Source organism: Aquarana catesbeiana, linkage group LG13 (assembly GCF_042186555.1).
Source record: "Aquarana catesbeiana isolate 2022-GZ linkage group LG13, ASM4218655v1, whole genome shotgun sequence".
Classification (NCBI taxonomy): domain Eukaryota; kingdom Metazoa; phylum Chordata; class Amphibia; order Anura; family Ranidae; genus Aquarana; species Aquarana catesbeiana.
The window spans coordinates 77,030,303-77,057,918 of NC_133336.1; the positions used below are offsets into that span (position 1 = coordinate 77,030,303).

General features: G+C 41.8%; 1 protein-coding gene across 1 annotated transcript in view; it reads right to left on the minus strand.

Moving 5' to 3' along the window:
- SPTBN5 (spectrin beta, non-erythrocytic 5) overlaps positions 1–27,616 on the minus strand; it is a 367,667-nt gene that overhangs the window by 216,575 nt on the left and 123,476 nt on the right. The window contains exons 26-30 of the mRNA XM_073608935.1: positions 23,363–23,479; positions 18,885–19,042; positions 17,795–17,927; positions 14,603–14,748; positions 4,072–4,186 (exon numbers count right to left, since the gene is read on the minus strand). Coding sequence (XP_073465036.1) covers positions 4,072–4,186; positions 14,603–14,748; positions 17,795–17,927; positions 18,885–19,042; positions 23,363–23,479 — 669 coding nt within the window. The remainder of the gene's footprint in view (positions 1–4,071; positions 4,187–14,602; positions 14,749–17,794; positions 17,928–18,884; positions 19,043–23,362; positions 23,480–27,616) is intronic.

The following is a 27,616-nucleotide window of genomic DNA, read 5'->3' on the forward strand; positions in this document are numbered from 1 at the left end:
AGGACCGTCAGTCTCAGACTCTCTGCTCTGCCCTCCCAGCACCCACTGAAGCACTGGCCTGTGCAGGGGGTGGGAGGGGCTGGCTATGGCTCTCGGCGGATTGCTGGGAGGCTAAAGCCTAGTACACATGGGCCGAATGTCGGGCGACATCGGCAGGTTCAATAAAAAACGGTCAACATACAGCCCGTGTGTATGGCAGCTGGTCCTACAGAAGTCGCACGTTGGCCCAGCCTCTGTCGGATGAACATGCTGGAAAACCAGCAGCCGACTGGCTCCTGATCAGCACTGACCGGAGTGTTCTTGCGGGGAGGCCGTCCCCCTGTCAGAACACAATAGCTTTGCAGGGGAGATTGCTGTACTGCGGCTCCATCTGAAGCTGTCAGTTTTTTTTCGTTCCAACCAGTGGTGCGCATTAGGCTTAAATAGGAAGTAAACTGGTGTTTCTTTTTTTTTTACCTGCAAAGTAAAGGCATAATGTGCTAGTATTCATTGGATACTAGCACATTATGTGACACTGACCTGCAAACGAAGCCCTCATCGTCCCTGCTGCAGGCCACGTCCATCTTCACCTGTCTTCCTTTCGGTCTCTGGCTCTGGCTGTGACAGCGGTCTCTGGCTCTGTGACTGGCTGGACGTCACTCCCGCGCACCAGCAGCCGTTCCTTCAGGGTGCATGCACCGATGACGTAATTGACGCAGTATACAGTAAATATCTCCTAAACGGTACAGGTTTAGGAGATATTTACAGTACCTATAGGTAAGACTTATTATAGGCTTACCTATAGGTACAAACATTAGAGGGAGGTTTACTTCCTCTTCAAGTCAGGTGCCGATCCAGGCTTCTGGGTGGATCCCAACCATATGGTCGGGATCTTTCCAGAGCCTGGACCGGCTCTGTGAAGTCAGCCAACAGCAGGCTTCAGCCCGCTGTCTGCTGAAAGCAGGTCACAAGAGTGCAGAACTAAGTGTACTCCTGTAATCCATAGGAGAAGTATAGCCAAAAAAAGCTTTGGCTATACTTCTCCTTGAAACATTAGGTCTTACATTACATAGTCAAAGGGTTGTGGACACCTGACTATCACATCAATACGAGTTTGTTGGCCTTCCTATTCCAAAGTCATGGGCATTAATATAGATTGCTCCCACACCCTTTGTGGTTATAATAGCTTTCACTCTTCTAGGGAGGCTTTTCACTTTTTGAAATGTGTGCAGAAGAATCAGGTACTGATGCTGGAGAGAGAAAAGAACTGATCACTATCGTCATTCTAATCCATCGTAAAAGTGTACCCTAGGATTAAGGTCAGGGCTCTGTGCAGGATATACTCATCAGACTACGTATTTATAGACCTGGCTTTGTTCACAGAAGCATAGAAAAGGGCCTTCCCAAAACTGCGGCCACAAGATTGGCAAAACACAAGAGTCTAAAATGTATTTATATGCTGTAGCATTAAATCGTTTGTTAACCCCCCCCCAAAAAATGTAGATTCTGGTCCCTTAAAGCAGATTACACAGCACAGCGCTTGTGCTATGTAATCTGCCCCCCTCTAAACTGTAAAAAAAAAAACCCTAAGCCTACCACTTCCTGTATGGCCTCTCTAAACAGACCACAATAACCAGGGCAGCTCCACCCTGATCACCGTGGTCAAAGTGCCTCCTTCTGTAAAAGGCTGCCTGCTCTCTGCTCTCCTCTCGCTCCCCTCACCCCCTCCTTCCTCCCTGTCAGTGCCCTCTCTGTCTGTCCCCCCGCCGCTATTATTTTAATATTAAAATATACATTTTGTCACTGCCAGCCTTTCTATTAGAAGCTGGCATAGCACACTATGAAAGTTTCATGTAAAAACGAGCACTGTAAATACTGAATATCAGCTGTCTTCAGGCCAGTCACGTGACTCGCGGCCGCTTTCCAGCTCTGATGAGTGTCTTCTGCGGAGGAGATCAGCGGCCACGTGATCTTAATCTGACGTCAGAGGGAGATCACGGCCCCTCCCACAGAAGACATCTATCAGAGCTGGAAAGTGGCCGCGAGTGATGAGACCGGCCTGAAGACAGCTGAGTTTCAGTATTTACAGCGCTCATTTTTAAATACAACATACACAGTGTGCTATGGCATAGACGTATATATATGCCTTAACAAACCCTTTAAGAGTACTCTTCACTGAAAAAACCTGAACTCAATAATTTGGAGAGGTGCCTACATACTTTTGGCCATATAATAAAGGTACATCTCAAAAAATTTGAATATAATCAAAAAGTTAATTTATCTCAGTCATTCAAGTCAAAAAGTGAAACCCATATATTATATAGATTCATTACACACACAGAGAGAGTGATATATTTCAAGAAATTATTTCTTTTAATTTTGATGATTATGGCTTACAGCTAGTAAAAAATATCAGATTCAGTATTTTAAAAAATGTGAATATTGTGAAAAAGTTCAATATTGTAGACTCATGGTGTCACACTCTAATCAGCTAAATAACTCAAAACACGCTGTCTTGACAGTTGTCCAGAAGACAGTCATTGACACGAGGGTAAGTCATGAAAGGCCATTGCTAAAGAAGCTGGCTGTTCACAGAGTGCTGTATCCAAGCATACTAATGGAAAGTTGACCGGAAGGAAAAGGTGTGGTAGAAAAAGGTGCACAAGCAACAGGGATAATCGCAGCCTTGAGAGGATTATGAAGCAAAAGCCATTCAAGAATTTGGTGGAGATTCATAAGGAGTGGACTGCGGCTGGTGTCAGTGCTTCAAGAGCCACCACACACAGACGTATCTGGGACATGGGCACATGAGACAACGTCAGAAGCGTCTTACCTGGGCTAAGGAATAAAAAGACTGGACTGTTGCTCAGTGGTCCAAAGTCCTCTTTTTGGAAGAAAGTAAATTTTGCATTTAATTTGGAAGTCAAGATCCCAGAGTCTGGAGGAAGAGTGGAGAGGTACAGAATCCAAGTTGCATGAGGTCCAGTGTGAAGTTTCCACAGTTAGTGATGATTTGGGAAGCCATGTTATCTGCTGGTGTTGGTCCACTGTGTGTTATCAAGTCCAAAGTCAGTACAGCCCTCTTCCAGGAAATTTAAGAGCACTTCATGCTTCCCTCTGCTGACCAGCTTTATGGAGATGCTGATTTAATTTTCCAGCAGGACTTGGCATCTGCCCACACTGCCAAAAGTACCAATACCTGGTTTAATGATCACGGTATCGCTGTGCTTGATTGGCCAGCAAACTCGCCTGACCTAACCCCATGGAGAATCTGTGAGATATTGTCAAGAGGAAGATGAGAGACACCAGGCCCAACAATGCAGACAATCTGAAGGCCGCTATCAAAGCAACCTGGGCTTCCATAACACCTCAGCAGTGCCAAAGGCTGATAGCCTCCATGCCATTGATGCAGTAATTCATGCAAAAGGAGTCCTGACCAAGTATTGAGTGCATACTATACTTTTCAGTAAGCCAACATTTCTGTATTAAAAATTATTTTTTTATTGGTCTTATGTAATATTCTAATTTTCTGAAATACTGAATTTTGAGGTTTTACTAGCTGTAAGCCATAATCATCAAAATTAAAAGAAAGAGATGCCTTAAATATATCACTCTGTGTGTAATGAATCAATATAATATACCCGTTTCACTTTTTGAATTGAATTACTGAGATAAATTAATTTTTTGATGATATTCAAATTTTTTGTGATGCACCTGTAAATGCTCTTACTGTGTGTAGCTCAGTCCAAAATTATTATTTTATTATAGAGCAGGCTGGTGACCTGAATTAGACTCTTGAACATTTCAACATAATTTGACTGTTCCTGTCCACCTGGGAGTTTTGCATGTTCTCGCACCTTCCGTTTCATGTTCCATATAATAAAATAGATGAAAAAATCCAACATAGACCATGAGAACTCCTCAGTATGACCACAAGCGTGCAGACCCTGTATTTCAAGCATTCACAAATGTCTTACCACTAAAGTCCCAGAGAAATAAAGGAAATTGTCAGATGGTTTATCTTTGCATCATCTACCTTAAACATGAATATCATTTTTTGGTGGACTTAAAAACAAGAGTGAAATAATTTACCTCAGCTTGAGTGAGGGCTTCGTTTAGATCCCAGAAACATTTATGAACAGCTTCAGCATCCCTAAGACGTCTTCCTCTCTCTTTGGTGAGCTGCTGAAGATCTTCCCATGAGGCTCTAAAAATTGAGGAAATTAACACATCACACAGGTGTAAAAACTGCAGTATTAAAAACTTGCAAACACATATAGCACTTTTCTTCTGAAAACAGGACTTTTCTTTTAATACTTTAGCAAAATCTACTGAGAATTCATAATGATGCACAGATTTAAAACTTAAACCACCATGATTGGTTCCCTTTCACAAAAGCATGTTATTTCTAATGCAACCCAAGCACATGGCGTTTTTTGAGTCAAGATTTCATTCCTCGAAGCTCAATTTCAAGCAGATATAAAAGATCTAATTTAATCACTTTTTTTTTTCATGTAAGAAGTTGTATTTGAGAGTTTGAGAGATCAAAAAGATAAAAAAAAACAATTGGTTGTGCTGCAGTTCCCATATACTAACAAGCAACATGCTGATAGGAGAAGAGAGCAGAATAACAGAGAAAGGAGCTCATTGGTGTACTCTTTCTTCACTGTCCAGTTACAGGCTGGGGCAAAGACAAGATCTAGTTATATTACTTAAAGTAATTGTAAAGAGAATTATAACAAACATGCAGGGGCGTAACTAGAAATAGCAGGGCCCCATAGCAAAATGTTGTATGGGGCCCCCCTGCAAACAGCCCCCCCCCACAGCTGCCCTAGTGTCAATGCAGTGTGACCTGTGCCACATACAGCGTGACCTGTGCCCAATGCAGCGTGACCTGTGCCCAATACAGCGTGACCTGTGCCCAATACAGCGTGACCTGTGCCCCATACAGCATAACCTGTGCCCAATACAGCCTGGTCTGCCTGTGCCCCATACATCCCCACCTATGCAGAGGAAGAGGCAAGCCACCCGGATCAGCAGAGAGCGGGATTGCCCGCTGTAATAGCTTTCATTTGAATTTCCTGTCTTCCCGGGGCTAATCGTCACATAGCCCCACCTCATGGCCCAACGCCTTTGATGACGTCACATGTCCCGCATTGGATCGGCGTTCTGTCTATCAAAGGCACCGGGCCAAAAGGTGGAGCTTTGTGACGTGAGCCCCGGGAACACTGGAAGTTCTAATGAAAGCTCTTACATCGGGCAATTCAGCTCTCTGCTGATGCGGACAGCTCGCCTCTTCCTTTCCTCTCTCTTCCCCTGGCTGGGAGACTCTTCCCCTGGCTGCTCTTATCCTCACTGGGCCCTGCTCGGCTGTGGGCCCCATAGCGCCCGCATGGGTCGCTATGGTGGTAGTTACGCCCCTGCAAACATGGTATACTTACCTGGTCCTCTTCTTTTTGGATCCCCCAATGGTGCTCCTGGCTCCTTCCTCCTCTCAAACTGCTTGATATAGGGGCACTCATGCAGGATGGACCTTGAGCCGTGCTCTCTCCTCACAAGCTGTGATTGACAGCAGCAGGAGCCAATGGGCAGTGAGGAAAGAGAGAGCGGAGAGAACCACTCCTCTCAGGCACAGCGCTGGATCCAGATAGGACTTAGGTAAACATATGGGGGGGGGGGGGTAAAAACAGAAGGTTTTTTACCTTACTGCAGAGAAAGCAGTAAGGTAAAAAAAAAACTGCTGCCATACTTTTCTTGTGTGTTATTATTATTATTTAGGATTTATATAGCGCCAACAGTTTGCGCAGCGCATTACAACATGAGGGCAGACAGTACAGTTACAATACAATTCAATACAGGAGGGATTAGAGGGCCCTGCTTGTTAGAACTTACAATCTAGAAGGGAGGGTCAAATGGAACAAAAGGTAATAGCTGTGGGGGATGATCAGATGGAGAAAATGAAAATAAAGTTATTAGGTGTGGGTAGGATAGGCTTCTCTGAAGAGGAGGGTTTTCAGGGATCGTCTAAAAGCTAATAGAGTAGGAGATAATAGGACAGGTTGGGGTAAGGCGTTCCATAGGATTGGAGAGGCTCTGGAAAAGTCCTGGAGGCGAGCATGGGAAGAGGTGACCAGGGAGCTAGAGAGCAGGAGGTCTTGAGAAGAATGAAGATGGTGATTAGGTTGGTATTTTGAGACTAAGTCAGTGATGTAGCTGGGGGAAGAGTTGTGGATGGCTTTGTAAGTAGTTGTTAGTATTTTTAATTTAATTTGTTGGGTGAGCGTAAGCCAGTGGAGAGATTGACAGAGAGGAGTAGCAGACACAGAGCATTTGGTAAGGTGGATGAGTCTGGCAGCAGCATTCATGATGGATTGAAGGATTTAAATTCCAATATACCACAATAATAAGTGGGAGCTTAGAGATCTAGCATAAAAGTCCGAGGGCTGCCATTGCTGTGCCTCTTCTGAAAATATTACTTGACTGGAAGTGTATGGCTTCAATACTTTTCAGCCACAGACCCGAAACACATTTTGAAGCATGCATTTCTCATTGAAGAGGGAACATTGCATGCTCTGAAATATGTTGAGTTTTATTGATTTTAATAAATTTAGGACTTTTTTTAAATCCAATGTTATGGTGATTCATGTTTTTACCCCCAATACCCAGCAGTATTGGTGTTGAGTGTGGTACACCCATTTTTTTATCCAGATTTTTTGAAGACCTCTAGGATATTCACTGTGGATTCCTGCTATCAGACACGATTTGTTTTTCTCGGCCACTCGCCAAGGTGAGCTGCATACATTGATTCCAATTTATCTGTTCATCTGCTGATACTCCATTCATATTACCGCATTTCCAAAGTCACACGATTTCCATCGCGACTTTGAGGCGACTTTTGGCGCGACTTTGACCTGATTTTACACTCAATAGATCTAAGTCGCATCAAAAGTCGCACCAAAGTAGTTCAGGCACCTTTTCAAAGTTTCCGTGACTTTAAGTCGCACTGATTTGAATGGGTGCCATTGAAAAGAATGAGCTGTGACTTGTCATGCAACTTTGATGTCCAAAGTCACATGATAAAATCATAGTGTGAATGGAGCCATAGATGTGCTCCACTTTTGTTTTGTTTTTTAGTAAACCTTCTGCATTACAGAAGAACTTTAACTACAGTAAAGAAAAAGTTTAGGTCTACTGCCCTGGCAGACAGGGTTGTGCTGTGTGGTGGGTGTAGGGTTGCTATCTTTTTGTTAAACAGAACAGGGGATATGTAGGAGCAAGTGACAGCATGTGAAGTTGCAACAAGTTAGCACAGTTTATTGTGAACACTGGAAATGGCTCAAAATGTGTAGTTAAACCAATGTGATTTAAGCATAAAGAGCTTGGTAAAACAGTGCCTGGTTATCAGGTGGCAACCTTAGATGGAGCTGTGTAAATCTCAGGACAGCATTGACAGACATGCAAATCCTTTGGTAGACAAAACAGCTCCCTTATGTATATTTTATCTGTATATTACACTGATTGTCATTTTTAAAGGGATTGTCCGTGTTGATAAAAAAAGTGTAAAATTATCTAACTGCTCCTTTTGACCTTAGGTGCCTCAGGCAAAAACCAACATATTAGCAGAATGGGAAGAAATTATCTGAAATATATTCAGGCCTTTACAATAAATCAGGGCGACAAGTAATTACCATGTGCAAAGTGCTATAACCCATAGCAGTGGACACTGCTTTTGGTTATAGAGCATACTGTATGCAACAGGGGATCATCTATGGAAAGTGTGCTGAAGATGACATTACATGTCAAAAACTTTATTCCAATTTCATTTCTCCACTACAGAGGTGACAATTGTAAGCTGATTGGTTGCTATCAGCAACAATAAAGTTTACTATATATATATATATATATACATATATATATATATATATATATATATATACATATACATATATATACATACATATATATATACATATATATATATATATACATATATATATATATATATACACACATATATATATATATACACATATATATATATATATATATATATATATATATATATATATATATATATATATATATATATATATATATATATATATATATATAAACCCCTAAGTCTTTCTCATGCCTTGCTATTCTCTGTGGGCAGCAACAGTGACATCTACAGGTTATCACTGAGCTTAGCATGCAGCAGAATAACATTTCAGATTTTTTTTTTAATTAAAATGGTGTATTACTAAGAGAGCCTTAGTTTATGATAAATAAAAGTCACTTGTTAGACAATGCTTTTCTTATTACTTAATGTGACAAAATAAAAAAAATATATTAATTTTAATGCAAAGAATATTTTTATATCCGCTTGCGGATCGCCTTATAGCAGTTTTAGTTTTACAGGGCGGCCGCACTGCGCCGGATCTTGTATATATATGTGATCCTGCACTTCCGGGTAATGGGCGCGAGTGCGCGTCATCGGCAGTTTGCTCCCACTGTGATTCTACACAGTGGAAGCTGATCCCCAATGTCTGCCGGCACCCGCTGATCATTCGGTACACAAGCAGAACGGCAATCTGCCTATGTAAACAAGGCGGATCCACATTCTGTCAGTAGGGAAGGTCCATTAAGGGTGCACGGGCGCCGCCGCCACCCCCTCTCTCTAGCCACCCCCTCTAAGACCAATGGATAGATTCACGCATGGCATGAATCTATCCATGGTCGCCGCTGCCACCCCCCATTTCAGGCGCCCGGCACCTTTTTCGGTGCCAGGATGCCTGCATTACAGTGGCGGGGGGGATGTTTTTGAAGCACCTGATTAGAGCCATAGGCTCTAATAGGCGTCAAAAAAGGTGACCTGCAACCGCCATGCTTGGCATTCGATGGGGCACAGTGGCAGCATTTGATGGCACAGTGGCAGCATTTGATGGGCACAGTGGCAGCATTTAATGGGCACAGTGGCAGCATTTGATGGACACAGTGGCAGCATTTGATGGACACAGTGACAGCATTTGATGGGCACAGTGGCAGCAATTTGATGGACACAGTGGCAGCATTTGATAGCACAGTGGCAGCAATTGATGGGCACAGTGGTTGTGTTTGATGGCACAGTGGCTGCATTTGATGGGCACCGTGGCTGCATTTGATGGCACAGTGGCTGCGTTTGATGGCACAGTGGCTGCGTTTGATGGCACAGTGGCTGCGTTTGATGGGCACAGTGGTTGTGTTTGATGGCATAGTGGCTGCGTTTGATGGGCACAATGGCTGCATTTGATGGGACAGTGGCTGTGTTTGATGGGTACAGTGACTGTGTTTGATGGCACAATGGCTGTGTTTGATGGCACAGTGGCTGAAATTGATGGGCACAGTGGCTGCATTTGATGGCACAGTGGCTGCAATTGAGGTTTTTTTTCAGCATTTTGCAGTTTGTTTGCGCCCCTCCAAAAATTTTGAGCACCAGCCGCCACTGGATCTATGCCTTCCTCTAGTAAAAGCACCTTCCAGACTACACTAAAAACACCAACTAGGCACACAGTTATCCCTTTGATCACCCAATGTTAACCCATTCCCAGCCAGTGTCATCAGTACAGTGACAGTGCATATTTTTAGCACTGATCACTTTAATAATGTCACTGGTCCCCAAAAAAGTGTCAAAAGTGCTAGTTAGCGTCCATTGTGTCCACCACAATATTGCACTCACTGATCGCCACCATTACTAGTAGAAAAAAAAAAATCCACAAATGTATCCCATAGTTGGTAGACGCTATAACTTTTGTGCAAACCAATCAATATACACTTATTGGGATTTTGTTTACCAGAAATATGTAGCAGAATACATATTGGCCTAAATTTATGAAGAAATTCAATTTTTTACATTCTATATATTGAATATGTGTTATAGCAGAAAGTAAAAATAGTGTTGTTTTTCAAAATTGTCGTTCTTTTTTAGTTTATAGCACAAAAAAAAATGCAATGGTGATCAAATACCACCAAAAGAAAGCTCTATTTGTGGGGAAAAAAGTATATACATTTTATTTGGGTACAACGTTGCACGCTCACGCAATTGTCAGTTAAAATAACGCAGTGCCGTATCGCAAAAAATGGCTTGGTCAGGAAGGGGGGTAAATCTTCCAGAGCTGAAGTGGATATTTTGTAATGGAGTATCAAAGCATGTAAAAATGTTGAGAATTTTTCATAGTAAACAGTGTTTTCATATTTTGTGATTATCCACAGGATTTTTAATGTCAAAACAATCCATCAGCATTGTCAAAAAAAAAAAAAAAAAATCAAAGGAAACTCAGGTTTTCACAAAGGCAATTACAGAGTTCTGACCAGACTTGTCCATTTCATACTTTGCAGCTGCAGAATTGTATCCGTTCTATCTGCATGCTTGGAATAACTTGTCTAATTAAAGACGGAAGGCGGAAGACGCTACAATTGCCACCATCATTTAATCTTGGAAAGACAGCGCATCGAGGGATACGCAGCTAATCCCTGCTTCTCCTTGGCCAACATTCCCTGACTCTTCACCTGAGATTTCAAAGGTGCCTGAAAAAATACAGGAGCCGTGGAGATTAACTGCAGATCTGGACTCACCTACTGTGTGACATGCTAAACCAAGAGCAGCTGTCCTATGACCACTGAATATGGAACAAGGGCAAATCTATCTCCTGATTCTTTATAAACAGAAACCTGACTGTGTCACAGGATTAAAATAAAGTCATATCAATTCCAGATGAAGACAGATGTACAGGACCCACCACGGGGTCTTATATAAAAACCACACATCATTGTACACCCATAAAAAATGGTTCTGAATATAACTAGTCACAGATGGATCAAGTGGTAAAAATGTGCCTGAAAATGGCAATTAACGATTATTCATTTCATGCCAATAGAAACATTTGCTTTCAGCACTGATATCTTGGCACTGATGGTTTTCAATGCAGAGTTGTAAGAATTCAATGCCTATGGTTTAGGCACAGGACAAGAGATGTATACTGCAGAAGGAGGTAACACAGTGTTAGGAATAAGGTTAAAGTGACACTAAAGGTAATTTTTTTTTTAAATAACAAACATATCGTACTTACCTCCACTGTGCAGCTCGTTTTGCACACAGTGGCCCCGATTCTGGTCTTTTGGGGTCCCCCTGGCGGCTGTCTCAGCTCCTCCCCGCATCAGATAACCCCCTGGGAGAAGCGCTTTCCCGGGGGGGTTACCTTGCGGCGCGCTCCCGAGTCCAGCATTCACCGTCCATATGCAGGACTTGGCCCCGCCCCCCTGGCGGCCGTGCCATTGGATTTGATTGACTGCAACGGGAGCTATCAATCTATCCAATCAACAGCCGAGAAACAGGGGCAGAGTGAAGGCGCATCCCCGTAGGACAAGTTTGAGGCTTCAGGTAAGTAAAACGGGGGGCCTGGGGGACGGTCACTGACAGGTGTTTTTTCACCTTAATGCATAGGATGCATTAAGGTGAAAAAACACGAACCTTTACAACCCCTTCAAGTAAGTGCAAGGGTCAAGAGCTGTAGCTGAAAAGCTTAGTTTACCTTTACAAAAAAAAACAAAAAAAAAACTGCTTTTTGCAGATAAGGGGCGTCTGTAAATAGAAACAACATGTGCAGCTTTGACCAAAGTTGAATAATTCCCTTGATATAGATGTAGGCCATTTATCTACCTCATGAAGCCTGACTGAAATACTCCCAGAAACCGCATCATCCCGTCCTGCCTTGTTCTTAAGACATGCCCAGTTGTTACTGTTAACATTCATCATTACAGAAGCAAGCTCTCAAACGCTGTGAGGAGGTTTGAAGTAATAGCTTGATATGTCTTAGTAACATCCTAGCAACAAGGCAGGATGGGATGATGCAAACACTAGGATTATTTCAGTCAGGCTTCCTGAGGTACTGTTGTTACCTATACTTATAGAAAGGGCATTTTTCAACTTTTGTCAAAGATGCACAATTAATTTTTTGATGCCCCTTTTCTGCATTTTATTTGTGTAGCATCCTTGTTCTTAACAGGGCTGCTAGTAAATGTAGCTGTGCTAGGTGGTAGCTAGCCTGGATAGTTTGTGGTCTATTGATCAAATGGGTTTCTCCTAAGCCTGGCGTTAACTGTGATTTCTCCCTTTTGTCAACAGGTGGCACTGTTACCTTTGGCATCAGTGTGATGAATTATCGTGGATTCAGCTTATGAGTGTATATACCGGGAGAAGGTCAGGTGATCGGGGTTCTTTCCATCCGGACTGGGTGGGTGCATGAGGAGCAGCAGCTGTGGTGTAGGCCTGAAGCCTGAAGCCTAACCACGTGTAAAGGGGCTTGGCCTAAGGGGAGCCTGATCGATGCCGGGAGGCATGAGAGAGGAAGTTGCCAGAGGGTCAACACCTGTTGTTGCCGGTGGCAGGTTGAGAGGGATGGGGTTCTGAGGAAGTACCAGAGGAAATTCTTCATAAGCCGAGGACTATGAAGTGGCTGGGAAAGCTTCAGAGAGAACTCATCCGTGGAACTACATTGGGATACTGTGAGTTAAGTTGTTGCTACAGGAGATAGCTGTTGCTATAGAATATAGATTGCTGAATTCAGCTTAAAGGCTCATTTTCTGTATTGTTGTCTGCCTGGTACTACTAATTGTCTGAGGAGTCTGCCAATTTGCTATTGCACTTGGTAAGGGTGTCCTGTGCCCTACCTCTCTCTCCCGCATTTTCCTGTTAAGAGAAATAAACTTCTCTTTGTTCATTTTTAGAAGTGACTGGCACCCATCTTTCCACCTTGCACAACACCAACCATGCCTAGTAACCTGCACCCTGAGGAGGAATGTCAGCCCTCCCTGTCTCTGGGGGTCACTACCAGGCTTCTGGAGGTTGGGGAGAGCGCTACATTTGTAAAGGTGAACTAAGCCTTTAACTGTTAATCCTCATGCACACAGGGCGCTTTTAATGCCGCTTTTAACAGCATTAGGTGTTTTTTTTACAGATTCAAAATGCCTCTCTATGTTATTCTATATGTCCATGCACACGGATTTTAGGAGCTTTTAGTGAAATAGGCGTTTAGAAGCTATAAAAAAAAAACAGGGCCAGTATGTTCTGGAGCAGCAGCGTTTTGGCAGAAAAAACACTGACAGCTCCTAAACTCTACTAAGTGCTCCTAAACTCTGCTAAATGCCAGTGTCCAGCAATTAGCAGACTTTTTTTAAATTTATTATTTTTTTATGCGAATGCCACTGGCGTCCTTAACAACCAATGATTAACTGGTTGCTAAGGGAAGGGCCAGGAGACCGGCCGCCGCATCCTTAAAGGGTAAGTTCACCTTTACAGAAAAATCTGTAAGGTGAACTTACACAGGACCCCCTCCCCACCCCCTACCCCCTCCCCCTGTCCCACTGACCTGCAGCACGGCGATCTCCCGTTATGAGCCCTGCTATAGCCTCATGGCTCCGGGCTTAGAAATCCCCAGACCTTAATCTCCTAAACGTACCTGGTCAGGAGGGATGTTTAGGAGCATTCTAATTGGTCAGCGCCATCACATGGGCAGTATCGACCAATCAGAACTCACGTAGCCCGTCCTCTCAGCGGGGAAGAAGAAGAGTGAATACCAAGGGGATTTCTAAGCCCCGATCCCCTGAGGCAACTATACCAGGGCTCTGAACGGGAGATCGCCGCTCTGCAGGTCAGCGTGATGGGGCGTGAGGAGGGGTCCTGTGTAAGTTCACCTTACAGATTTTTCTATAAAAGGTGAACACTTTAACAACAGATGAGTCATTAGCTGTCAGCGGGCTTACCCCCTGACAGCTGAATGTAAAAAAAAAAACATTGCCAGCAAAAAAAAAAAAAAAAAAAAGAAAAAGAAAGCCAACATTAAATAATAAAAAAAAAAAAAAAAAAAAAAAAAAAAAACGGCAAAATCCATACCAGACCATACCAGGAAGGGGAGGGGGGGGGGTGAGCGGGCGTCTACCCCCTCCTGAATCATACCAAGCCACATGCCCTCAACCCACCTCCATGCCACAGACAATGCAAATGTATACAATTCCAGTGACACATTCAAAATGTTGGATTTCCCTCACAAATTATTGGGTCATCAGGACAAATGGAGAGAGAAAAAGAAAACCTTTTTCACTTAAGATGCACTTTAAGCATCTGCCAAGGGTGGATGAATTACAAACCTGGCTGCACAGAATTATAAATTATATATAATTGTATGTGCTGCTTTCCTGAAGTGCAATTTATCTTGATTAGGAGAGTTTAGCTGTAAGACTTTTAAAAATGTTTTATACAACATAAACTTAGAACCAGAAATCAGAAAGGTTTTCCTATTATTTCAAATCATCCTAGAACACAAAGATGCTAATAAACAATATAAACACCTTGGTTAACCCATGACAAATGCCATTTTTACCCCGGGGTTAATACAGGCATGGTTATTATATTATTAAAACACCAAAAAAAAAAAAACAGATTACAGGTTACAAAATCCAAGTAAAATTGTCACCATACGATTCAACCCCATGCATATTGCAGCATAACACAAATCAAATACCACGGCTTTAACACAGCTATAAATAACTGTCATCAGCATACTGAAACAGAGACCAGTACTATATAAGAAATAGGATTAGGATGTACCGTAGCTCTTTCTGCTTTTGCACAATTTGCATTGATTCTGAATGTCCTTGGTCAAGCAGACGATTGGCAAGTTGCTGGCAGCCAGACACCCTCTGACCGGCTGATTCCATCTGGTGCTGGAAGGTGTCAAACTTGGCCAGAAGATGCTGTGAAAAGAAAATCTTGATATTAGAGACTTTACTTTCTGATTGATTTAAGACCAAAACAGTTGGCTTAAAGTGGACATTCACAGAGTAGGTGTATTTAAAATACAGTACATGAATAGGCAGAGCTGTATTTGACATAATGGTACTTGTGGGCCACTGCTCTGGTTAAAGGGCGGCACAGAGGTGGGCATTTGTACCTAAATTTAGCAAGAGACCTGTGGTGGTCTTCACAGTTAAAGTGTATGTTAATAATTATACAGATTTCTGGACATTTCATCCAAGTTTTTGACATGGGGGTACTACCTTGTGCACGCTCACCTTTGCATAATCACTGTCCTTCGCTGCATTGTTTCCTGATGCTTTGTACTGACTATATATGTTCTTTTACTTTTGCTTTTTGAGTGAGTGCTCAGATAAACAGGTTGTACTGGTATAGGATCCTCGATTACTCTGGATGGACAGTATATTGGAATCTTCATTAAATTGCTTATCTTTGCAATTTAATTTTTTTGGCAATATGATCTGTAATCTAGCTCTTAAAATTGTTTAAATTGTTTCAATAAAAAGTTTATTTAATGAAAAATAGTGCATGTATAGTATTTTTTTCTGAGCTGACAACAGATTGCCTCTACTGCACTAAAATCCCAATCAGTGTTGTTAGCCTTGCCTATTAGACTACAGAACCCCACCTATCCCCCCCCCCCCTCTTTTTCCCATTCCACATAAATATATTGATTTCTTCCCCAGAAAAACATTGCCACTGCCTGGACCCCTAAGATAACAGCAAACAAACACTCTTGCGCATTAGTGTGATGCCGGGTGATCTATTACTCAAGTGATAGTTTCTCTGGCCTTGCTGTCCTCCAGGATAGGAGATATCCTAATAGTCACAGAAAAAGTCAAGAAAAGAGGGCGCACCGGCCTTGTGCATTATCCCAAGTTAAGTTATTGATAAAAAACTGTAAAACTACTCACAAACATGTGGAGAAATATCGCTTGTAAAAGTCACCTAATCGTGGCAATCAGCCCTGAAACCAACAGTCTCCAGATGGCAAAGGGGAGGACCTCAGGACTGCTGCTGATTGACGTGTTTCAAAGGAATACCTTCTTCCTCAGAGTCTACTCCTTCGAAACGCGTCAGCCAGCAGAGGTCCTGATGTCCCCCCCTTTGCCATCTGGAGACTGTTAGTTTCAGGACTGATTGCCACGAATACTTGGCCTTTACAAGCAATATTTCTCCACATGTTTGTGAGTAGTTTTACAGTGTTTTTATCAATAAATTTACTTGGGATAATGGACAAGGCCGGTGCGCCCTCTTTTCTTTACTTTTTCTGGACCCCTAAGAGCCTGACCACACAATGTGTTTTGTTGTCACGCTGACCCCCTGGCTTCAGTATTTTAAGCCATTGACCCATAACAATAATGCTGATAAGAACCTCCCATTTAGCTGTGTTTCCTGGTCTGCATTAAAGCACAGAGTGTCTCCAGTGCCATTCTGTTCAGTCAACACCCATAAAATTCTGCAAGCTCATCACTTTCTGTCCTGGTGACCTACGGCTGAATCTCTGCAGAGATAGCAATAATAAAGCCAACAGAGCTTCTACCCCTTCCAGAGTCTACCCAAAACTTTTTTAAAAGTTGGCTTTAGGGACACTTTAGGCAGGTGTTATGCATTAATTGCTTCCCACTAGGCCTATAGCAAAATAATGGCAAAATGGGAGCTCTCCCATCTTGAGTGGATGTCATATGATGTCCTCCCAGTCGCATGCCTTCTGTGCACCCTAGCAACCACCCTCTAGCTTTACCTGTCACCCACTGTGTCCACTGGACACAGCGGATGACAGATTGCTGTACTGGGCCGGCCCCAGTACCATGTGATCACTGTGACCAATCACAGTGATCGCATGACAGCTTTACACAATGGATGGCCTTCATTCATAGCCATTCATTGTGTACTGTTGGGATGATCTCTATGATGTACCATGTGATAGCTGTGACCAATCGCAGCTATCAAAATTTTACACCCTGTCAATGAACGGATACCATTCATAAAATGAATTGCTAAAAGGAGTGATCATCACTGTTATAAGCAATCACAGTGTAAAAAAAATCCTGATCACTTCCCCAGAGTAATATAGTATCATTATGATAACACTGTACTACTCTGGCCACAGTGTATTAAAAAAAAGAAAAAATAATAATAATTATAAATTTTTCTTTTTTTACATATTGTCACCAGCCAGTATCCCTGATCATTGCCACATCAGTCATAAGATGAAGCTGTACTGCACTAGTGACAGTAAGTTAAAAAAAAGGTAGAAAAAAAAAATCTAAATTGTATTTAATTTCTTTATTTTTCTAAAAATTGTGACAAAAAGAAATACAATTTCCAAAAACTTGCCATGCCTTTTACTAAATGCCTTGGACTGTCTACTTTCCAAAAAGGGGTCATTTGAGGGATATTTGCACTATCTTGGCTTTGTAAGGCCTCAAGAAATGAGATAAGCAGTCAGTACATCAGGATTGATCAATTTTGCAAATGTACAGCATATACCATATTTTGTAGGCTCTATAACTGTAACACAGACTAAATAATATACACTGGTTTGAGTTTGTTTTTCACCAAAGAAATGTAGCAGAATACATTTTGGCCTGAATTTACAAAGAAAGATTATTAATTTGCAAACTAATAACACGTTTGATTTTTTTTTTCTTAATTTTCAGTATTTTTTTTGCTTATTTAGCAAAAAAATAAAAAAAACCCAGTGGTGATTAAATACCACCAAAAGAAAGCTCTATCTGCCTCAAAATATGATAAAAATTTAATTTGCATACAGTGTTGCATGACTGAGTAATTGTCATTCAAAGTGTGACAGCACTGAAATCTTAAAATTGGCCTGGATAGGAAGGAGGTAAATGGGTCTGATATTGGGATGGTTAATAATAATTACAGAATTTAGGAAAATAAAAAAGTCCAATCTACAGGCATGTGAATTATAGGTTTAGGCATTATACAGAAGTGAGGGAACCGTGATGTGGGTCTCACCAGAACATGCTCATAATCATTTCCATAGTCCTCAGAGCTGGCCACTTGTCGCTGCTGGTTGATCCATATTTGCAGGTCCCCGGACTCTCTTAGATATTCGTGCAAAGCCAAAGTCTCTTCCAGTTTTCCCCATCTATACAGAGATTCAATAAAATTCTAGCTTAGAAAGGAGAAGTATTTTCTTGGACAGGGGACATAAAATATAGTATAATCCTCTATTACAAACACAGTAGTAAAAACTGGATTCTACTTTTTTAATCCAAAGAATGTATGATATACATCTGTCCTTTCTGGTTTACTGCTGAGTTAAGTCCAAGGACAGTTTTACTGAACATCAGTAGTACAGCTATTACTACACTTAGGGGCTCTGACAGAAGAGGCAGTCTTTTCACACACAGCATCTCTGGCCACCTCCTTTCCAACTGTTTTATTTGGGAGACTAGGTTAATTTGATCACATCATTCAAAAGGTTGAAAGGAAAGAAGTACGTGGAGATCTATACTCATGGCCATTTGCTGACCTTCTACTCAACAGGTCAAATAACTAGCTGCTTATACTTTCACTCTTCACACAGGTTCTATTTAACATATAATTTGACTGTCATGGGTTGAGATCACCATTTTCATTCAACAAGCTTAAAAAGACACAGTCACTTTACCCATTCCCGCATTCAGGACACAGTGACAGAACCTCTTGATAACTCTCCATCACAACACGAGTAAGATATACCTTTTTAGCCATGATCCTTTGCAGCACTTGCTCCCCTGTTCGAATATTCCAGGCATGGAAAAGCACATGACCTACCCCATGTGACAGTACTTAGGCCTGAGCGGCCAATCACCAGGCTTGAACACTGTAATATGGTGGCACACTGACAACAACCAACTGGGTAAGACCCAACATCATTCAGTACAGGTGCTTACTCAGGGTGGACTCCTGCAGCTAGGAGGCACTGAAGTAAACACACCTTGCTTGGGGGAAGGGAGGTTATTGGAAGACACTGTTACTTTCCCTGGATCAGCAGGTAACAGTGTCCAAGTCAAGGAATCTTTTCACTGATAGCAATCTACTAAATACATCTTTTTATTACCTCACATTGGCATAATCCTGTAAATTTTCCATCTTTGAATGGATCTTTTGCAGTGGAGCATCAACCTCGTCTTGAGCAACAGTGACAGCAAGGCTTCGACCTGTGCGACCCAAATCGGCTGCCAGGTTTTGATACAGCTCAAATTCTTGCTGCATGTCCTATAGAGATAAGACAATGTATATACATATTAGTTATTAAGGTCTAGGAATAACTCCATGGACTTTTCCTAATCAGTTTGTTGGCCTTTAAAGCAAATCTGTGCTTTGTTCATACAGGGCAAAGCAACAGTTTCACTTAGAAGAACCTCTAAAGCCAAAACTTTATTTCCATTTTGGATTTTTGTAGACACAATAGGAAATAAGTTAAAGTGTTACTAAACCCAGGACACTGCATTCACTAGATCTAGACTCCCACAGTACACAGAAAATGGAAATGCAATAGTTTTATTAATATAAACTGCTAAATACCCTTTTTCATCAGCAGCTAGAACAGTCTTGTGACTTATATCAGTGACTGGTTAAAACTTTTTAATTCTCCTGTGATTGTCTTATGAGGCTGCAGGACCCCTGTCCCTCTGTCTGGACAGCGCTGATTGGCCCTGTGCTGATCACATGCACTCTCCCAGGAGAAGAAAAACTCTATAGCAATGCACACCGAACTGAGCATGTGCAGCTTGTTCCCTAGCCTCTGTTCTATCATGAGATGGTTTGGGGACGTTGGAAGAAGGGGAGGAACAGAGAAGACAGAATTAAACAGCCTTTTTTACACAATGCAGAGGATTACCCCCTTAGGTTCCACAATTAGTATAACAAGCATGCTTTACTGCATATACAAACCGTTTTTACCATTGTGGGTTTAGTAACACTGTAAGTAAATCTTCTCTTTGTAACCAGAACAGATGTCCCCATTGGAAGATTTACCCTTTATTCCTGTTCTGGTGGCAACTCAAAATGTTACATCTTCCCTCACTTTAAGGCTCCTTTCACACAGGCTTCAGCTTGTATAAGAGCAGTGTGAAAAGCAAGCTTTGACAAAGCATTTGCTGAGCTTTCAGCAAGCTTGCTTGAAGTGGCAATGAATTAGCACTCCCATTGGGATCTGTGTTCAACGTTTACAAAATGAATCGTACTTTAAAAGCTTCAACAAAGTTTCCAAAAGCTCGGCAAATGCTTTTTCAAAACTTGCTGTTCACACTGCTTCTATACAAGCTGAAGCCAGAGTGAAAGGGGCCTTAAAGTGGTTGTAAACTCTCTAATGCCTCGTACACACGGCCGGACTTGCAAACGGGCTAAACTCCGTTGGAATTTCTGACGGAAAGATTTAGAACATGTTCTATATCTGAGTCCACCGGAAATGCCAACAGAAAAAGTCCAATGGGGCAAACACACAGGCGGAATGTCTGACCGAAATCTCCCATCAGACTTTTTCTGTCAGGAAGTTCGGCCGTGTGTACGCTACATGAAAAAAAAATAACCTGCAAGATAAAGGCATAATGAGCTAGTATGCATCGCACACTAGCTCATTATGAAATACTTACCTGAGAACGAAGCTGTTGCAGCAGTCCCGTACACCGCTGTGACCGGCAACATGTCTCGCAAAGTTATTTTGGGGTTTGCGGGCTCCGGCGCTGTGACTGGCCAGAGCCGCGATGACATCACTCCCGCGAATGCACGCGGGTGCCGCGGGTCACGGCACATATATTAAAGAAACAGCACAAGCAAGCCGTTTCTTCAGTGTGCATGTGCTGGTGATGTCAGCACATGCGGATACAGTAAATATCTCCTTAACAGTGCAAGTTTAGGAGATATTCACGGTACCTACAGGTAAGCCTTATTATAGACTTACCTGTAGGTAAAAGTGGTAGTAAAGGGTTTACAACTAGGGATGGGCGAACGGTATGGCCTGAGTATAAGTTCGGGCCGAACTTTCGTTGTTCAGTCGTTCGACCATTTGTACGACCTCTTGAACTGACCACAATGCGTTGCAGAGCTGAACAGTGCATTGCAAGCCCTGATTGGCTGAAGCAGTGAAAGCTTCAGCCAATCAGGGCACAGAGCACTGTCAGAGTCATGATTGGACACTGTTATCATGACTTTATCCAATCTTGGCTCATTCCCGTCCCACAGTATAAAAGTATTCTTTCAATGGCAGCCATTTTCAGTGTGATTTCGGCATGGAGATAGAACAGGGCTCTATTCAGTGCTATTAGTTAGTTAGTGTGCTATACTGTGCTATTTTGCTTCAATTGTCAGTGTAGAATATTAGTTTAGTGTCAGTCTAGGGATAGCGTGAGTGTAGTGAGGAGGACCATCATTCAGCTTTGCATAGTGTGCAGCTAGAGTAGGGACAACTCAGCTAGTTTCACTGCAGTGTAGTGAGACTGTGTCATTCATACATACATTAGTGTAGAGTAGGGACAGCTCATATAGTTTCAGTGTAGTGTAGTGAGACCGTGTCAGTAATCTTAACATTAGTGCATAGCTAGAGTAGGGACAGTTTAGATAGCGTCAGTGTAGTGACGGTTGAACACCGTCTATTTGATTGCGTTACTGCCAGTTTAACGCAATTTACTTCTGCATGCCTTAATGCCAGTTTAACGCCATATCGTTTTGTGTGCGTTACTGCCAGTTTAACGCCATATAGTTTTGCATGCATTACTGCCAGTTTAATGCCATATAGTTCTGTGTGCATTACTGCCAGTTTAACTCCATATTGTTTTGTGTGCTTTATTGCCAGTTTAACAACATATAGTTTTGCGTGTATTACTGCCAGTTTAACGCGATATAGTTCTGTGTGCATTACTGCCAGTTTAACGCCATGTCGTTTTGTGTGTGTTACTGCCAGTTTAACGCCATATAGTTTTGCGTGCGTTGCTGCCAGTTTAACGCCATGTTGTTTTGTGTGCATTACTGCCAGTTTAACGCCATTCTGCCTGTGCTATCCAGCCACAGCATGTAGAGGAGGTGGTGGACTGGCTTACTAAACCTTCCTCATCCTCCTCATCCTCTGTCACGCAAGCAGAGACAAGTGTGCAGTCCCCTGCAGTTGGCAGAGTGGATAAACCTGCCTCCTTGTCCACATCTATTCCTGCCATAGCCTCAACATCAGCACAATTAACACCCAAAGACCAATTTTTCAGCACCTGTTTGACAGGTGCATATCATTGCAATTTTTTACAGCAAGGCCAATTCTTGCTTTCATCTAGAGTACCTCTATAGGGTTATGGTGGGAAGGCGCCCCCGACACCCAAAGAGTAATTTTTCTGCACCTGTTTGACAGGTGCAAATCATTTGAATTTTTTACAGCAAGGCCAATTCTTGCTTTCATCAAGATTACCTATATAGGGTTACAGTGGGAAGGCGCCACCGACACCCAAAGACCAATTTTTACGTACTTCTACCCAAAGTCAAAGTGACACCAGAATGTATCCAAAAAAATCTCTAATCTTATTCCCATTGCACTACATTGTGGCTTCATCATACACACTGGCTCCCCAGCTGTTGCTGAGAAAAATAAAGGCAGCTTGCAGGGAAAATTTCTTTTTTTTTAGCTTTATAAATGCAATTATTGCTGCAGCAATACAGATCTGCCACTTTACAGGTAGACTAAGGGGACCCCCCAGGCACTATATTGGAAGGAATTTTTCATTTTTATGCTTTCATAATCAAAAAATCACTGCTCATTTCAAAATTATGTTTTTCACAAACTTTTTTTTTATTGATACTTGTCCCCCAGGGCAGAACCCGGACCCCTATAACTATTGTATGCCCAATTGCTTGCATATAAGCCTTCAAAATGGGCACTTTTGATTTTTGATGTTCGGGTCCCATTGACTTTAATGGGGTCCGTTATTCGGGTCCGAACTTTTGCGTTGTTCGAAAGTTCTGGTGCGAAACAGGGGTCCGTTCAGTCCATCCCTATTTACAACCACTTTAAAGTGAGGGAAGATATAAAATGTGAAACAGGCCTTACTACAAGTGACACTGGTCACCTATACAAATAAGAGAGTGAACATCTCTAGCAGTGACCACAGACAACAATTAAAAAAAAACTTAACAGGGGATCTAACCCTTCACACTTTATCCAAAACAGAAAAATAAAAAAAAACAGCATTGTCAGTAGTCAATTTTTTGTCTCAACACTTTAACTGTTACATTTGCAGAAGAGCGTGAAGTTCTTTTAAAATACAACAGACTTACAGACTGGATGACCAGATAAAAAAGAAGAAAGAAAGCCTAAAGAAAGCAGTCATCACATCTAAGAATTGGTAAGCTGCAATAAAATAAATGTTTGCTTTAGGGCTTATTATTGCTTTAAAATATACCCAAAGCTAGAACAAAAACCATCAGCATACTGTATGATTATAAAGACACAACCTTTTAAAAGAGGTTCAAAGCATTTGTGGCATGCAGTGGTCCATTTCTGTCTCATTATAGTATATTATTAAGACTGGGAAGTTGAATGGTTCTGTCCCATACCTTGTGTCTTTTCATGAGTTTTAGGGTACCATCCTCGTCTTTTCCATAGTCCTTACTGTTAACCAGTGGAAGTTTTTCTGCAATCCAGCTATCCATGTCTGACACATCAAGAAGGAACTTTTAAATACAAGGAAAGAATGTTAAATTAGTGTAAAAAATCCACATATAGATCACTAAAATTGTCACAAACATGTAACATGTAGTAAACATTGATAGAGCAGATGAGGGACTAGGCCTCATGCACACAGACAGTGAAAGACTGAAAATATGTCCAGCAAACATTCTGTGCATTTTTCGCCGCAGCTGCCCCATACAGCCTGCCATACAAGTGAATGGCTGTACATGGCCGTACTCATGTGAATGCCAATGCTGAATCACCAGCATTTACTCGCACATATGCGCACTAAGTATTTCCCAAATGTGAACGATTCAGGTTCAGGAAATACTTTGTAAGAGCATGTGTAGGTAAATGCCAATGCACAAAAGCATCTGCGTTTATTCAAGTATTGGCCACATACAGCCATTCACTTATATGGCATGCTGTACCCAGCACCTTCATGGGCATGATGCCGATACATAAATTCATAATGACCCAACGACTTAATTTCTTATTTGGGTAAAAGGCTGACATTTCTTAGTTGTGCAACAATGATAATTTATTTGCTGCGTTAATTTTTTTTTTGGGATGACTGGAATGGTCCTACTGAATAGCTATCCTATAGATATAAAAGCAGAGGTCTGTTTCCTGCCTGTTTCTGTCTCACTTATACAAATGCATCCTCCTACTGATCTATTCTAAACAATCACAAGCACAAAACTTGACTCTTTACTTTTATATGTATTACACAGACTACGTATTAGCTGTGAGCACCACCATAGTTAGTTCACTTTACCATCTTTCCCCAGGATGTCCAGTGATGGCACTCTTCATCCGTTTCTTTTTTCTTTCTTTTTCACATTTTTTCTTTTTCACCCCCATCTACACCTACAAGGCTGTCCTTGGTCAGTTGGAGCACATTTGTCAGACATTTATACATTGTTTGTTATATCTACCCATACTCAACCACATATATTTTATTATGTTTTTTCAGACCAGTGTTGGTCAGATGTGCTTTTCTGCTTCCCATACATGGATCACTCCTTCCCCCTGACCGGTTCCTGTGTTGTTCCCCTGGTCCGGGTGGGATGTCCATGCCTCAGCCCCAGGTCAGACTTTGTCATTGGCAACCCTAACATCTATCTTGTGGGCTGGATTTTTATTCTGAGCTGACATGTGAGTATCAGACTTCTGTCCTCTGTTATATCATTTTTTTCTAACCATATAGGGATTCTTACCCCTACACATCTATTACTTATATTCACAGATAATTTAGGCAACATACTCCCGATGAGTGGACATGAGCCATGAAACGCGTAGAGGTACTAAACGTCAAGATAGTCTGATCCGTACATTTTTTATCTATCATGCATTCGTCTATTGTGGATTTATCTCTTACTGAGTGCCGGCAGCATAGCTATTGTTATACTTCTGGTGCTCTGATGCTGGACTCTCATGCAGCCACTGTGCCTGCCCCTCCTGCGTCGCAATCACAGAGCATCTCTGAACCCATTCACAAAATACAAAGCCTTCTGTGAATGGGCAGCAGAGGGAGTGGCCAGAGATACTGTGTGTGAAATGACAGTACCTCTTCTGTCAGAGGCCCTAAGTGTAGTAATAGCTGTACTACTGGTGTTCCGTAAAACTGTCCTTGGACTTAATGCAGCAGTAAACCAGCAGAACGTGGTTGAATTCCTGGGGTTCAGCATTGTAACAGTGAGGATATATACTTTTATAAGTGCTAAACATTTTTTGTCATCATGTTTTTTTTTTTTCTAGACTTTAGTTGTTATATTGATTTGCATGTGATTACTAAACATTAATCTATGCTTTTTTAGGAATAAATTTAATTTTCGGGTGGTATTTGGGTTCCAAACTCATTAGCTTAGCATCTAATCAGTATACTATTTTTGCAGGTGATTCCATTTTATTTCCAAAAGCTGTCTTATCTTTTTGTATAGCTCTAGATTTATTATCTTACTGTTAAATTCATTATAAATCATACACATCATAAGTTGGTTGTTTATAAGCATAAAAATAAAATATGTATATCTGCAAAATAAAACACAAATAACATTCACTAATTTTTCAGAAGTTCTTTTTTTTTTGTATTGCTACATACATACCGTATCTCACAAAAGTGAGTACACCCCGCACATTTTTGTAAATATTTTATTATACCTTTTCATGTGACAACACTGAATAAATGACACTTTGCTCCAATGTAAAGTAGTGAGTGTACAGCTTGTATAACAGTGTAAATTGGCTGTCCCCTCAAAATAACTCAACAAACAGCCATTAATGTCTAAACTGCTGGTAACACGAGTGAGTACACCCCTAAGTGAAAATCAGCTTCTACCTTCAGATAGTACAGTTAAGCTTTGAAAATGAATGAAAGAATCTGATTGGTTGCATTGCACAAGTGCTCCAGATTCAGGCTGCTCCGGATTTGATAAATTCCCCCCCAAGGTGCTGCAAATGAGGACAAAGAAGCTCAATCATTCAGTGAATTCAACTGAATTCCCTGCTTCTAAGCTAGCAGAAACTTCATACCATTGGATACATTAAAATATCTGTTAGGACTAGGGATGAGCCGAACACCCCCCGGTTCGGTTCGCACCAGAACCCGCGAACGGACCGAAAGTTCGCACGAACGTTAGAACCCCATTGACGTCTATGGGACTCGAACGTTCAAAATCAAAAGTGCTCATTTTAAAGGCTAATTTGCATGGTATTGTCCTAAAAAGGGTTTGGGGACCCGGGTCCTACCCCAGGGGACATGTATCAATGCAAAAAAAACTTTTAAAAACGGCCGTTTTTTCGGGAGCAGTGATTTTAATGATGCTTAAAGTAAAAAAAAAAAAAGTGAAATATTCCTTTAAATATCGTACCTGGGGGGTGTCTATAGTATGCCTGTAAAGTGACGCGTGTTTCCCATGTTTAGAACAGTCCCTGCACCAAATGTCATTTTTAAAGGAAAAAATCTCATTTAAAACTGCTTGCGGGTTTAATGTCATGTCGGGTCATGGCAATATGGATGAAAATCAGTGAGACAAACGGCATGGGTACCCCCCAGTCCATTACCAGGCCCTTTGGGTCTTGTATGGATATTAAGGGGAACCCCGCACCCAAATTAAAATAAGGAAAGGTGTGGGGCCACCAGGCCCTATATACTCTGAACAGCAGTATACAGGCGGTGCAAACAAGACAGGGACTGTAGGTTTGTTGTTAAGTAGAATCTGTTTGTAATTTTGAACATTTTTAACGTGTTTAGCTCCAGCCAAAAAATCTTTTCTAAGCTTTTTGGAAAACATAGGGAAGGGTTATCACCCCTGTGACATTTGTTTTGCTGTCTTTCCTCCTCTTCAGAAGATTTCACCTCACTTTTTTGTCCCAATGAAAAATGTTTTTTGAAAATTTGGGTTTTTTTGTGGAACAAGGATTGGAAAGCATCAGTGGAAAGGAGAAATTGTTTTCCCATATTAACTCTTACAGGAGAGAATTTCCCTTCCTAGGGGTAGATTTCATCTCACTTCCTGTTGTCTCCTTCCGTTTGCAAGTAGGAGTCGTTTGTAAGTTAGATGTTTGAAAGTAGGGTCCTGCCCTATATACTCAGCAGAAATTTGGGCCTTAGGTGTTGCTGTGGCCACAACACTGTAAGCCCTCACAGGGCCCTGCTGTGAAATATTAGATCAAGAATTGTAATTACATGCCCCTGTTGAACAGGAGCTGAAAAATTAGGCCTTAGGCACTGGTGCTGGTGCCACAACACTGCAACCCCTCACAGACACTCTAGTTGGAACGCAGGAACGAGCCCTGCTGCAAATTATTGCTTCAAAAATTGTAATTACACGCCCCTGTTAGACAGGGGCAGAAAAATTGGGCCTTAGGCACTGGTGCTGGTGCCACAACACTGCAACCCCTCACAGACACTCTAGTTGGAACGCAGGAACGAGCCCTGCTGCAAAGTATTGCATCAAAAATTGTAATTACACGCCCCTGTTAGACAGGGGCAGAAAAATTGGGCCTTAGGCACTGGTGCTGGTGCCACAACACTGCAACCCCTCACAGACACTCTAGTTGGAACGCAGGAACGAGCCCTGCTGCAAAGTATTGCATCAAAAATTGTAATTACACGCCCCTGTTAGACAGGGGCA